We start from the raw sequence: 14106 nt of genomic DNA on the forward strand, positions 1-14106 counted from the left end.
CCCCCCATGCGTGGTTTGTTGGTAGTCGTAGCCTTGGCGGCCCTATGTGCAGGGTTCGTGCAGAGTCTGGCCGTGTTTCAGTTCCGAGGCCACAAGTCCATCGACGCAACGATCTATGTATGTGTATCGTGCGACAAGGACTAACACCATGCAGCTCATTCGTCATGGTGAGAAGGTGGACGATGATACGGTCGGGTTGTCCTTGACAGGCAAGCGTCGCGCGCAGTGCATTGCGAGTTTGTTTAGCCAAGGCGACCACAAGGTCGAGTACGTATGGTGTGCATGCTTACCGACAGTGCGATCTTTGCGCAGGATTTCAAGAAGAGCGGCAAGCGTATTCGCCCCTTCGCGACTGTCGAGCCCCTCGGGGAACGGCTTGGTATCGAAGTGCATCACAAGTGTGATCGTGACGATGTAGACTGTGCGGTGGATTCCATCAGCAAAGCTGTGGATGATGGCGCGAAGCGTGTGCTCGTGTGCTGGGAACACGACACGTTGAGCGATATTGCGGACAAGCTGGGTATCAAGGATTTGGAGTACCCTGACGATCGTTTTGATATCGTGTTCCAGCTCCACGATGGCGCTATGCAGCAGATCTACTCGGAGGGCTGCCCAAGTATCGACGTGCAGTACGAAAACTGGGTCGGCACGAAAGACACACGTCCGCCTCTCATTTCGCCCGATAGCTGGGACGATGGGTATGGCAATTAAGGGGGGCTAGCGCGATGATTTTTCTTTTCGCGGAAAAATTTGGCGACCGCTCCAATGCTGGCGCCAAATTTCTCCTGCACATGTACTTGTCCACGAATCCATCCCGGGAGCCGGGCATGGATGTCGTTCCGGGCGTACCGACCATCTAGAAGTAAAAAGACAGCATAATCATTCCGGTGTCGAATCGCCCGGCCCATCGATTGGTTCACAGCGCGCATACACAGGTTTAGGTAGAACTCCCGCCCAGCATCCGCCTCGTGGGACGTAGACTGGGCGCGCATGAAAGCCATGCGCTCCATGAGCTCCGGGCTTTGGGCGTTGGGGAAGGGCAGGCCGACCATTACGACACATCGTGCCAAGTCGTCTTGGAAATTGATGCCCTCCGAGAGCTTGGCGCCTACGACGGCCAGCAAAAGGGCGCCTTTGGGCGACGTGGGGGGCGGATGAGCCACGGCCGCGGCGTAGTCCTGCAGCACTTGATCCACCTCTTTCGCATGCTTTGGCTCCAAAAAGAGTTGCTTTCGTGTAGCCAAGCGATCCAGGGCGCCGGTGGTGCGCCATCGCGCCAGGGTCGTCTCCAAGCTACTGTATGAGGGGAAAAATACGACCATGCCATGGGGTACGATGTTGCAGTAGTTGCTAAGGGCCCCTCCCAGCTCATCTAGCATGTCAGGTCGCCGCCAGCCTTCGTGCGTAAACTCAAATCGTCCTTGCTTCGGCCCTGTCGCGACGATCGCCCCGAGAATATGGTCGGCTGGCACAATGTGGCCGCATGAAAACAGAGTCTGGCGCGCAGGAGGGATATCACGGAAGAGCAACTGCTGAAACTCGGACATCTGCGTGTGAGCCTCGCGATACATACCGGCGCCATCGTGCCGCCCAGCAGGAGGACGGCGCGTGCCTTGTCCAGCAGCGGTTCGAACGCATCGCTAGGATTCAGCAAGAGGTACTGCAGTCGTACAGGTCCATGCGCCGCAGCGCGCACAAGGATACGGCCATGCATCGATTTGGCGCACAGGGCCAGGAGGAACGCTTCCAATGCATGCATCGCCTGCATCTTGCTGCCTGGTGGCCTGGTATCATGCGGATGCGCTTTCTTCCATTGGGACTCCGCAAAGCCACTCATCTAGGGTGAGTCGCATCCTACGTACTCGTTTGGCGATCCGTGTGTCTTTGAGCCAGCGCTCCAGTCGGACAAACTAAGTGTGAGTCAGCGTGTACATACATTCAACTGGTCGACCGTGCTTCCCAGCTGCGTGAGAAACCCGGCTGGCGTCATGGACGCTTGACACGGGCGCGTCTGCTTCTGACAAAAGGCCTGCAAGGCACGTACAAACACTTGCAGGGTGCGCACATGCTCTTCATTCACGCCTTTGAGGCGCATGGAGAAGCGTTGCAGATACATTTCGACATGCGACTTGGCCTGCTCGATCGCGTCCTCATCTAGGTGTGTAGAATAGGTGGACAGGATGGTATCGATCACGTTGTGTGCCTCGTCCAGCACCACAATATTGTCGTCCAACGTAAGAGGTAGCGACTCTCTTGCGTCGCGTTGGAGGACAAGGTGGTACGGCATCGTTACGATATCTGCCTGCCTCGCACTTGTCCGTGCGCCAAAATACGGACAGATGTGCTGCTGTTTCCCCAGCTGCACCAGCTCTTCCATGTCTTGGACGTAGGCCAAGGCATGATCACTGTACGTCGTCCACCGCGCGCGTCCTGCTGCATCGTTCGTAGGCAGGAATCCACATCGTCCGCCTTGCTTCGACTCCATCAATTCCATGCACCGCTCATTCATCGCGTCGATCCCAAACATGTCGCCCACGCGACGCACGCCCGCATGAATGCACATATGCTGCCGACTCCCAACACTAATGCAGCGAACAGGCTCCTTCCTACGCCCAAACTCTGTGCGTCGAAGCTCATGTACAAATTGGGCAATTTGGCTGTGCGTACGACTTGCATACAGCACCTTGGGCTTGGTTTCCGGCACGTCCTCCTCCTTCGAAGAGGCCATGCTAGATTCATACGCTTCCATCATCGCACGTACTTCGGGCGTGAGGAAGGCCTCCGTGGCGTTTCGTGGCTCGCTAGTCGGCGTCGGTGCCTGCTCGTCGTACACGGGTACCAGGAACGCATCGTCGTCCTCCACGCCATCGTCCATACGCGCTCGTTTGGGGGCCGTCGGCCCTGTTGTGCTGCGTTGCCGCTGCGCGTTGTGCGCACGGACGGCGGCCAATCGTTCACGCAGTGCCGCTTCTTGTGCCTCGAGTGCCTGCCGCTGTTTCGCCTCTTCATGCGCCAAGACCCAGTCTGGCTCGTCTGACGTGTCTGTGTTAGCACGCAAGCCCAGCGTGGCTCGTTGTCGGTGCCTATCAAGCCAGGTGAGAGTACTACATAGCAGACTCAGCGTTTTGCCCTAGTATTAGTGAGGTGCATACGTACCGTGCCTGTAGGACTTTCAAATACCCCTACATGGCGCTCCTCTATCGCGCGAAACAAGGCTTGCATCAGATCCAGCTGAATGCTGTACGCTGTGTCATACGGAAATCGAAAGGCTTGGGATTGCGCGTGAGGATCATGGGTGTCGGTGCCTGGCGTGGGCAAGTGAAGTTCCTTGGCTGACTCCATGGGTACGCCCAGCGCGCTGCCTTGCTCGCGGGGGAAGCCGTGCGCGTCGGCACGAGGGGGTGGGGCAACCTGCCAAGGCTTGCCCTGCATCACGGTCCCCCCTCCTTGCTCCTCCCTCCACTTGGCGCGTCCTATGAACTAACGAGGCCGGGGCCTTGGGCCCACATGGGTTGTTAATACCATCTAAATTCCAAAATCATGTATGCATATCAAGGGGTTTTCAATATGGAAGTCTGCTCAGTATCGAAAGTGCACATAGACCGCCTGTACTAAGCCACTCGTGCGCTTTTTGGGTATGGCGTACTGGTCAGGCAGAAGTTAAGAGCGGTGTTGATTTCACTTATTCGACAGTGACACTCTTAGCAAGGTTACGCGGGAAATCAACATCCACACCCGCAGCAGTGGCAAGGTGGTACGACAGCAACTGCAGCGGGACAATCGTCAGCAAACCCTGCAGGCAGTCCACGGTCAGCGGCACACGCAGCGAGCGAGCATCGTCGGGCACGTTCGTGTCGTCATCGTTGCAAATGATGATCGGGTGGCCGTTACGCGCAGACACCTGGCTCAGCGCCGTCTGGACCTTGGGGTACAGCGAGTCCTTTGTCATAACCAGGATCACCGCCATCGACTCGTCAATGAGCGCCAACGGGCCGTGCTTCAGCTCACCGGCCAGGATACCCTCCGAGTGCATGTAGCACACCTCCTTGATCTTCAGAGCACCCTCCAAGCACGTCGCGTGCTGGTAACCTCGGCCCATAATGAGCAGCGACTTCTCCTTCGCAAGTGCATTGTACGCAAGGTCCTGGAACATCTTGTCGTTGCCCAGCACCTTGCGGATCTGCTCGGGAAGCGCATGCAGACCATCAATGATCTCGTGGCGGCGCGCCATCTTCGAGATACGGTCCTCCGACAGCTGCACGGCCATCATGATCAACGCAATGTACTGCGACGTGTATGCCTTGGTCGAGGCCACACCAATCTCCGGACCGGCGTTGATGTGTACACCACAGTGCGTCTCACGCGAGATGGTGCTACCGACCGTGTTCACAATACCCACACACAGCGCACCACGGCCCAAGCAGTAGCGCATGGCCATGATGGTGTCCGCCGTCTCACCGGACTGCGATACGAACACGCACACATCGTCACGGAAGATGGGCGACTTGCGGTCCAAAAAGTCGGACGCCAACTCAATCGACACAGGGATCTCCGTCAGCTCCTCAAAGATCGCACGTGTAGCCAAGCACGAGTGGTAACTAGTACCGCAGGCAATGAACACGATGCGGCGGCAGCGGCGGATCACGTTCAGGTAGGCCATCAGACCACCCAGCTTCACCTGCCTCGTGTCAAAGTTGACGCGACCACGCATAGTGTTGACGACGGACTCGGGCTGCTCGTAGATCTCCTTCTGCATAAAGTGGTCGAACTGGCCCTTCATGATCTCAGCCAGCTCCATCTCAAGCGTCTCAATCGAGCGCGTCGACGAGAGACCATCGTTGCGGCGCAGACGGTGGATGAACAGCTCACCGTTAGCAATGTGCGCAATGTCATCGTCTTCCAGGTAAAGCACACGCTTCGTGTGTTCAATCACAGCCGACGCATCCGAGGCAATGAAGTATTCAATAGGCTGGGGCATACCGTCTTCCGACAAGAACGCACGCGACTGGGTGCGGATCAGCTTGTCGATGCTGCTTGGCGTGTTCGCAGGCGGCGCACCCGGCTGGTCAAAGTTCGGCATATTGTTCAGGTTCGGTTCGTTCGTTAGCGCATCGGCCTCCAGCTGGTTGCCGAGCTGCACGTCGACCGAGTCCACCTTGAGCTTCTTCTCTGTCTTGACACCAATAAGCAGGGGCGAGCCACGGCGAGCCACCACAATCTCACCCGGGAAATGCACTGACTTGAACACAAAGGAGAAGGCGCCCTCCAGCTCCTTCACCGCGCAACGAACGACTGTGTGGAAGTTCGGCTTGCGGTTCTCCGGGTAGCTGTCCCAGAAGTATTTCACCAGCACAGCCACAACCTCCGTGTCGGTATCCGTCTCGAACTTGTAACCACGCTTCTCGAGCACCAACTTCAGCTCACGATAGTTGGTAATGATACCGTTGTGCACCAACGTAAACTCGCCCTTCGGGTCACTCTTGTGCGGGTGGCAGTTCAGTGGCGAAGGGGGGCCGTGGGTAGCCCAACGAGTGTGGGCCATACCGGCATGGGACACAAAGGTCTTTGTCATATCCACCGACGACTCGGCAATGTGCTTGCGCAAAGCCTGCACCTTGCCGACTTGCTTGAACAAAAGCACCTCCTTGTCCAGGTCACCGTCCACCGTGAGACCAGCACTGTCATAGCCACGGTATTCCAGGCGGGAGAGTGCATTCACAAGCACATTGAGAATATACTCACGGTCCTATATGGGTTAGATAGACTGCGCCATGGAGGGGGACGTACCTTTTCGACCAAGTAGTTTACGTATGCAAAGATACCACACTGCCACGGCGTTAGTTATCGCTCTTTCGCCATGCAAGCGCCACGGTACATACCATAAGTTTAGCTCAATACACAAACGCTAATGAGCAGAGATCTGAAAGCTATGCACTCGGGCAACCAAGACCGAACCAACGTCCAGATAGGGATGCAAAAGCTTGTGGTCAAGTTGGTGAAGCACGCGATTCCAGTTGACGCGTCGCACGGGTGAACGATTATTCAAATGCCCAGCGACTGGTTCAAAGAGTACGACTGATAGGCCTACTAGGCTGCTGCAGGAGCGAACTCTATAAGCAAATCCGTAGACTCGAGCAATTTCCCGAAAAGTGGGTTCGTGTGATTGGAGCACGATGTGAACAATTCACCAGACAAAAGCCCGCAAGTTTATTTTTTCTAAAGAAAGAGCATCTACGACGCAGGTCATGCATTGTTTTTTATTTGCACGGCCAACAAACCAGATTTCAGATTTAGGGCGTAGCCGAATTAGGCTGAGAGCGTGCGTAGATGTGGCATCCAACGACGAGTGCAAGGCCAGTCTCTCTCGCCCGCATCTGCAGGATCGCATGCACAAGGTCAATCTTTCATTTCCGATTGTACGTCTCGTACCTTTCGCTCGGCGTGGGGTGAAGCGAGAGACGCGTTCATTTGTGCGTTTGTTTCCGCTATGGTGGTATAGATATAGTCGTACATACAGAGAAGCATCTCTACAACGTTGAGCTAGCGTTCACGTCGGCTTCGTTCAGCCCCGTCATGCCGAGGCCGCCGATGCGGCGAAACCTCGCGTTCATGCCGCCGCTCATAATCACGCTCACGTCGTCGATCCGTGTCCCTCTCATATCGTTTATCGCGATCATGCCTGTGCCTACGATGCCTGTCCTCCTCGTGTCGCGAGCGATGGCGCTCATCGTGCCTTCGGGGGGATCGAGGCTCGGTGGGAGAGCGTGGGGCTGGGTATCGTCGTTTTGTAGGGTCAATCGGCGCGGCATTGGCCCCTGTCCGCTGCGCCGTCTCTTGACTGCCTTGCGTTAATGCATTGCCTACGTGGGGTGCGCGCTTCGTACGTGCTTGGCCGCTTTGTCCGCTGCGTTGTGAGTCGCTTTGTACGTACAGCAACTGGTTCATGGCTTCCTGCTCAGCCATCTTGATGGCAAGCAATTCTTCTTTCCTCTTTGCTTGGTCTTTGTCCGTATCGTCTTTGTGACCTTTGCTATACCAGAGAATATCGCGGCCTTGTGCCCATCGGCCGCGTGGTGCGGCGACGGAGTTGCCCAGGTAATTCTCGCGATGCTTGTCTTCTTTTACCACATCCCACGAGAAATCGGCCGCGCCACCTCGTGTCCCACCACGACTACATGTTAGCTGCGCATGTATGTACATACTTGGACCGCTCAAACATCGTTGCCGTGAGAGACTCTTCGAAGCATTGTGTGTGGAGCATGACGTATCGGCCGAGGACGCGTCAGGACCAACACTTGCGTGCCATGGCAGCGCCGGCACGACGCGTCTTCCGCACGTCATGGCCGATGGGTACCCTGTTTCGTGAGACAGAGGGACCGACCATGTGGGGTATCCCATGTCCGGAGAGGCTATCCAGTGCGTGTATAGCGCCCTTATCGCCTACTCGCTGCACTCGGGACGACTTGGCTCTTGTGTTGCGTAAGCCATCGGCGCGTAGCGCTCGATCGTGGGCGCGACATACAAGTTGCATCGCCCCCTTGGGCAGCTCTGCAACGACCATGCCGCCTAGTCCTGTTCACGCTACGACGTCTTCCCCAAGTGAAGACGACGATTTGGAACTGAACTTGGACGAAGACTTTTTCGCCTCGCTGGATGAGACCGCCTGGCAAAAACTAGAGCAGCACGCCGAGCCCGTAGAAACGGGACCGCCTGCTCACTGTATACCTGGCCCCTCCTCGAGTCCTATTGGCTTCCAGAAAGCGAATGGAAAGCGTTTAGCACGGCCAAGTGCGCTGGCCATGGAGCAAGCAGCGAAGCGGCTGCGCTTGCACGAAGACGACGTGGCCAGCGCCGACATGATGGACTCGACGTTTCAGCCTGCTTCGAGTGGATCGTCATCGTCTTTATGCTCTCCCAAAACACCTTCTATGATACCCCAGCACGGCAGCTTTGTCGCGAAGGCAACAACGACGGCTACCCCTGCCATGGCAACGCCACCACGCACGCCAGGGCCGATGGGGCGCAAAACCCCACGCCCTCTCTCGCTGCATCGCCGTACGACGTTGACACCCTCGCCTTTCCGAAAACCCGTATTACTTGGTATGACCCCGCGCTCGTTACGTACAGGACTTGGATCACGAGCGAATCCAGCGCCGTTCACGCCGCCCTTCAAAAAGGAAGCCCCACCGCCAAGCTCGCAACTTGCGTTAACCCAACCCCCAGCGACGCCCAAGCCCCCTCCTTGTGTATATGACATGTCAGCGCGCGACACATCACGCCTGACGTACCAGCAAGCTGGACTTTGCCCACGCCGGCAGACCGTGAGCACGGCGCAGCAGAGCGGTGTACCTGCTGAAGTGCGCATTCTGTTATGTGAGCCTACCAAGGCGTCGCAGTATGTATTTGCCGGCGTTGCGCCTGGTACGACCTGCGGGCCTGCCGAAGCGCTATCGGCGCTCCACGAAGCGGGCGGTGTGCGTGCCAACCTCCCATGGGTTACGAATCACTGGTCGCTGCTTCTTTGGAAGTTGGCCGCGTACGTGGCCGCGAATCCCGCTAGTGTGTCTACGTACTGGACCTTTGATACTGTCGTGGAGCAGTTGCGGTACAGGTACGAACGGGAGTACCACCAAAAGCAGTACAGTGCGGTGAAGCAGCTTCAGGAACAGCTCACGCCACCGACGCGGCCCATGGTCCTCTGTGTGCACCAGATTCTGCGGTATGACGACGCGGACGACGAGAGCGCATCGGTAGTCTTGCAGCTGACTGATGGCTGGTACAAAATCCGTGCCGAAGTAGATGCGCCTATGCGGCGTGCCTTGGAGCGCGGCCGGCTGCGTGTCGGCCAGAAACTCGGGATTATGTATGCAAAGGTACGTGGCCGCCGTATGACTTACTTGACCAGCTTCGCTCGTTTGCGGAAGGCACACCTGTATTGGAGGCCCTGCATACGTCTGACTTGGTTCTCACTTCGAATGCTACGTCGCTGGTGCGGTGGGATACCAAGCTAGGTTTTTCTCGGACGCCCTATTTCTCGAGTCTGGGCCGGCTTGTGCCCGATGGCGGTATGGTGGGCCTATTAGAGGTCGTGATTGAGCGATTGTACCCGCTTGGCTATCTGCAAGCTACGTTGGATGCGCGTGGCGTGCCTGTGTACCACAACGATCCTCATAGTGAGGACGAGGAAAAGGAACGGGCATCGGCTTGGGACCTACAATGCCAGCACGCGAAAGAGGCGATGGTCGTGGCTGCTCAGCGTTTGGACCGTGCCGCTGCGTGGCTTGAAGCGCGGTGTGCTCCTGTGGACTATGAAGGGGTGGCGCGGCCTGACACGACGTCGCTTCTTACGACGCTGGAATCCTGTGAGGGCGACCCATGTGAGGTCCTAGCTTCGCTGGAGCGTGATCGGCACATTCCCCTGGCGAGTCTGGGCGGCGCGCTGTGTGCCATTCGCGAGCGGATCGCCGCGCTTAGCGCACCTGGCACGGACGCGTATCAAGCTGCGCTAGATGCACGGTGCCCCCCGCGGCATGTTCGTGCGTTCCGTATTGCGCGCGTGCGAGACGCTTACGCCCTTCGACGCGTCTGCCGTCGAAGTGTGCAGCTGACTGTGTGGAGTCCTCCACCCTTGACGGTTGGCGCGCGCTACCGTGTGTCGAGGGTGGTGCCGACCCAACTTCGTTCATGGCGAGCGCGGGACACGCCATCGGACGCGTTCCTTGCCACGACGAGCGAGTCGTGCTGGCGTCGCATTGAGGCGCCGTAACCGCGCCGCGCTCTGGCAGGCCCTGCCGCATGCACGGCGTGAAGGCCGAGTGTTATGATCACGTGATATTTGGGCCCACGCGACGTGCAGCAGAGAGTTTAGTGTTGGTTTACGTAGTAGGACAGAGGTTGTGTACACACACATCTTTTGGACACGCACATCGTGGGGCTCTTGTCTGTCGCTGGAACATTGTGATGTCGGCAGACGCACCAGCGTATTACCATGAGCCGGTCTCCATGCCGGCTGCGCCACGCCGTGCTGTTCTCCAGACCTTGTCTACGCAGGAGACAGTACCTGTACAGCGCCATACCTCCGGCTCCCACCCAGCGTACAAGCTGAGTGAAAGTGCGATGCAGAACGAAGCGCAGCAAGTCGTGCAAGAGCGTATGCGCTCGCATGGCCGTCCTCGTGATCACTTGGCACCGCTGGAGGGTGCTCAAAACATTGCGCCGACAGAGAAGCGGGCGGCGCCGCCGGTGACCAAGGAGAATGTTGCGCACTCGAGCAAGAAGCCACAACTGCCTACGCCGCCGCGCATCATTGTGGATCCGGAAGGCAACCAGTACGAGCGCCATGCGATGCTGGGCCAGGGTGGCTTTGCGCGTGTTTTCCATGTCACCGATCGTTTCGGCCATGACAAAGCGTTCAAGGTGATTGCGAAGAGCGCTATTATGCAATCGAAGAAGAACCGTCAGAAGATTCTCGCTGAGATTATGATCCACAAATCGCTGAAGCATGTCCATATTGTCCGCTTTGAGGACGTGTTTGAAGATGCGGAGAATGTGTACTTTGCACTGGAGCTGTGCCACAATGGCGTACGTATATGGAGTCCACTCACACACCCAGAACATGAATGATATTGTGAAGCGCCGAGGCCCCTACCTGGAGTCGGAGGCCCGCTACTTCATGGTGCAGATTCTCGCGGGCATCCAGCACATGCACAACAACTCGATCATCCACCGTGACCTGAAGTTGGGCAACTTGATGCTTGACAAGGACATGCGTGTGAAGATCGGCGACTTTGGACTGGCTGCGCTCCTCAAGTACCCTGAGGAGCGCAAAAAGACGGTGTGTGGTACACCGAACTACATTGCGCCTGAAATTCTGTACGACCAGGGCGAGGGCCACAGTTTCGAGGTGGATATCTGGTCGGTGGGTGTGATTCTGTATACACTCCTTGTGGGTCGCCCGCCGTTCCAGACGAACAATGTACAGAAGATTTACGACCGCATTCGCCGCAATGAATATGAGATTCCTGCGGAGGCCAACGTGTCGCCTGAAGCGCAATCGCTGATCCGCCAGATTCTCTCGCAGCGTCCATCGGAGCGTCCGTCGCTGCATGAAATTATGGACCATCCATGGTTCCAGGCCGGCACTGTGCCTTTGTCGGTGCCCTCGTCGGCTGTGTACCACCAACCGTATATTCCTTCGTTGACAGAGGCCGAGAGTCTGCGCAACTTTGCGCAGCTCAAGGCGGAAGCCCAATGGCTTACTGAAGAGGAAGAAGCAGCGCAGGCGATTGCGCAGCCGCCACGCAGCGCACGTCAAGAGCTGACGGAGCTCGAGGCGGCGGAAGAAGACCGCGATCGTCTGGACCGCGAGTCGCAGCAGGCGATCAACCCAGGCAGTCCGATCTCGACGCTGCTCAAGGTCGGTCGTCAGCCGCTTGTGAAGACGCCCGCGCTGGCGCCTGCCTCGATGAATGTGGCGCCCTCGGCGCCGATGGCCCTGGCGCACAAGATGAGTCACCTGGGACTGCAGGACAAGGAGAACACACACGGTGCCAGTGTGCCGCGCGCCACTCGTCATGCGCCGACGCCCTCTACATCATCGTCGCGGCCTCTTACGAGCATGGAGCTCATGGTCCACTACCTTAGTCAGGCGCTTGCGCACCATGATGCCAACATTGTGGAGCCTATGGTGCCTGTGGATGCGACGGGCGAGGCGGTGACCGTGCCGCTGCCGAATGTCATTGACGGCGAGGCGGGCCAACTGCGTCTGAAGCCGGATGCGCCGCGTCTGTTTATCATTTCGTGGCTGGATCACTCGGAGAAGTACGGCCTGGGCTATGCGCTGTGCAACGGCGCTGTGGGTGTGCATTTCCGCGACTCGACCAGCATGGTGTTGGCACCGCGTCGGCAGGCGTTTGACTATGTGTACAATGTGCGGCAGCGTGGTGCGACAGAGCAGGCCGCGCGGCATGACCAGCTGCGTCGCGAGAACTACGTCATGCCCGCGTCGAATGCGTCGGCGAACGACTATGCGTGGCTCCCACGCGAGTTGGTGTCCAAGTACAAACTGCTCCACTTTTTCGAGAGCGAAATTATGGAGCGGTTGTATGGCGCCGACAGCCCGCTGACGTACGTCGATGAGCATGCGACGACGAACTTGGGCTTTGTGCACAAGTGGTACCGCTGCAAGCAGGCTATCGTGTTCCGTCTGAGCAACGGCACGGTGCAGTTCAACTTTTACGATCATACCAAGCTCTTCTTGTCGGTCGACAGTCTGGTGATTTCTGCGATTGAGCCTGTCGACCGTACCGATGGCGTGCCTGTGCTGCGCACATGGACACTCTCGGAATTGATTGCGATTGCGCATCCCCAGCGTTCTGCCACCGAAGCAGCGGCCGCCCAGAGCGACACGTCGCAATTCCCCACATACTTCTACACCAAGCCCAGCGAGCGCCGCTTCGTGCGTCAGGTCCTGAAGAAGTTGCGCTACGTGCGTGACGTTCTACTCACAACGACCACGGCGTCTTCCACTATGTAGTTTCGTTCCTTTGTTGCGTCGTAGCTGCCGTAGCAGCTGCGGCGGCGGCGGCCGCCGCCGCTGCCGCCCTGACCAATGTTTCGTATGCCTCATACTCCGTACTGGGATGCACCACCAACCGCAAGTACTCTTCGCCGTGGATCGGCGCAAAGTCCACGGCAAACGTGCGCTCTCGCACAAACGCCGCGTGGAGCGCGCGTGTACCTGCATTCCCCGCCTGCCGCGGCCGGAAACAGATCTGCAAGAATAGCGGCTCCGCTTGGGGTCCCAGCTCCAGCGTGGGCTGCGTCTGAATATAGGCACGCACACGCTGCGCGAGCGCTAGGCCTGCCGAAATATGCTGCCCAAACCCGTGCGTCCCGTACCGCAGCCAAGACAAGTACAGCTTCAGCGCTTCGCCACGACGACCGCAGCCCAGGGTCTTGGCGGCCAAGTCCATATGCTTGCCATCGGCATGGAAGAGGTAGCCAGCGTCAGCCGGCGGGGCATACAGCACACGTTGGTCCTTGACTAGCAAGAACGAGCACTGGTGCGTCACATTCAGCAGCTTGTGTGGGTTGAACGAGACGCTATCGGCGTTCTCGACGCCGCACATGTACCGTGGGGCCTCCGGCGCAAACATCACGGCGCCGCCCCACGAGGCATCCACATGCAGCCAGCACGCATGCGCTTCGCAGACGGCCGCGATCGCAGGGAGGTCGTCAAACGCGCCCATGACGGTCGTTCCGCTCGTCGCACACACCGCCATTGGCCAGCCTTGCGGGTGATAGGCATCGGTCCGCATCGCGGAGATCGTCTGCTGCAGAGCTTCGACGTTCATTCGCCCATGGGCATCACAGGGTATACGTACGACTGCATCCGTCCCGAGACCTGCCGCCAAGGCCGCTTGTTTGATACTGGTTGTGTGAGTAAGAGCCAACGTACCTAAAATGGCTGTGCGCGCTTGTGAGGATCGCGGGCCGGGCGCCAGGACCACGCCGTCCATGCTCTTGCTCGAGCTTTTGCATGAGGGCCCATACACCGCCTTGTCGGTATACGCCGTGGCATGCTTGGGAAAGCATGGTTTGCACAGCGAGGGTATTCGAGGCGGCGCCGCCTGGCAGACTCACTCCGTCCGCCTCTGGGCCCAGTCGCATGAGCTCACATAGGCCCGCGACACACTTTTCTTCAATGCGGCTCAGCATGGGCGACGCGGAAAACACATGCACGGACGCGTTCATCGCGCCGAGGACCAAGTCGCCAAGGACCGACGTCACTGTCGGCGTTGTGTACAGCTTCGCGAGGAAACGGCGTGTCCATGGATTGACACTATTCGCGAGAATCGCTTGGATCTCCGCCACCAACCGATCCTCGTCGTACGGCTCTGTAGGCAACGTCAACTCCATACACCCCTGGTACTCATCCACCGTCTCCCATGGCGTGACGGGCGTGCCTGTCTCTTCCCCGCGCTCTATCCACGCTTGAATCGCGTGCACCACACGAGGAGCAAGGCGCTTAAATTCGGCAGATGCTGGCTCCCTGTGTTGCGGAGAATCCATCGTATGCACCGCGACTCTCTTTGCCTTGTCCCT

General features: G+C 58.1%; 7 protein-coding genes across 7 annotated transcripts; 3 read left to right on the plus strand and 4 right to left on the minus strand.

The window, feature by feature from the left end:
• Positions 1-6: 6 nt before the first annotated feature.
• Positions 7-686, plus strand: Malapachy_1084 (hypothetical protein; the record flags this gene model as incomplete). The annotated part of the gene is made up of 4 exons (XM_018135594.1): positions 7-117; positions 155-267; positions 297-629; positions 656-686. The coding sequence occupies 4 exons, from the start codon at positions 7-9 to the stop codon at positions 684-686; spliced, it is 588 nt and encodes a 195-aa protein (XP_017992671.1).
• A 21-nt stretch (positions 687-707) lies between these two features.
• On the minus strand, positions 708-3432 carry Malapachy_1101 (chl1-protein of the deah box family; the record flags this gene model as incomplete). The annotated part of the gene is made up of 5 exons (XM_018135611.1): positions 708-1547; positions 1574-1837; positions 1863-1910; positions 1937-3130; positions 3157-3432. The coding sequence occupies 5 exons, from the start codon at positions 3430-3432 to the stop codon at positions 708-710; spliced, it is 2622 nt and encodes an 873-aa protein (XP_017992289.1).
• Positions 3433-3682: 250 nt separating this feature from the next.
• Positions 3683-5882, minus strand: Malapachy_1100 (glutamine-fructose-6-phosphate transaminase; the record flags this gene model as incomplete). Its single annotated transcript, XM_018135610.1, has 3 exons — positions 3683-5746; positions 5788-5826; positions 5880-5882. 3 exons carry the CDS (start codon positions 5880-5882, stop codon positions 3683-3685), a joined length of 2106 nt encoding a protein of 701 aa, XP_017992290.1.
• Positions 5883-6860: 978 nt separating this feature from the next.
• Malapachy_1122 (hypothetical protein) lies at positions 6861-7219 on the minus strand (the record flags this gene model as incomplete). The annotated part of the gene is made up of 3 exons (XM_018135632.1): positions 6861-6876; positions 6932-7171; positions 7203-7219. 3 exons carry the CDS (start codon positions 7217-7219, stop codon positions 6861-6863), a joined length of 273 nt encoding a protein of 90 aa, XP_017992206.1.
• A 340-nt stretch (positions 7220-7559) lies between these two features.
• Positions 7560-9766, plus strand: Malapachy_1105 (rad51-associated protein brh2; the record flags this gene model as incomplete). Its single annotated transcript, XM_018135615.1, has 2 exons — positions 7560-8873; positions 8906-9766. 2 exons carry the CDS (start codon positions 7560-7562, stop codon positions 9764-9766), a joined length of 2175 nt encoding a protein of 724 aa, XP_017992285.1.
• Positions 9767-9960: 194 nt separating this feature from the next.
• Positions 9961-12495, plus strand: Malapachy_1071 (pkinase-domain-containing protein; the record flags this gene model as incomplete). Its single annotated transcript, XM_018135582.1, has 3 exons — positions 9961-10581; positions 10613-12371; positions 12440-12495. 3 exons carry the CDS (start codon positions 9961-9963, stop codon positions 12493-12495), a joined length of 2436 nt encoding a protein of 811 aa, XP_017992623.1.
• Positions 12496-12527: 32 nt separating this feature from the next.
• Malapachy_1118 (glutamic acid decarboxylase) lies at positions 12528-14073 on the minus strand (the record flags this gene model as incomplete). The annotated part of the gene is made up of 2 exons (XM_018135628.1): positions 12528-13431; positions 13460-14073. The coding sequence occupies 2 exons, from the start codon at positions 14071-14073 to the stop codon at positions 12528-12530; spliced, it is 1518 nt and encodes a 505-aa protein (XP_017992243.1).
• Between the last annotated feature and the right edge of the window lie 33 nt (positions 14074-14106).

The sequence above is a fragment of the Malassezia pachydermatis genome, assembly GCF_001278385.1.
Source record: "Malassezia pachydermatis strain CBS 1879 chromosome Unknown scaffold3, whole genome shotgun sequence".
Taxonomy (NCBI): domain Eukaryota; kingdom Fungi; phylum Basidiomycota; class Malasseziomycetes; order Malasseziales; family Malasseziaceae; genus Malassezia; species Malassezia pachydermatis.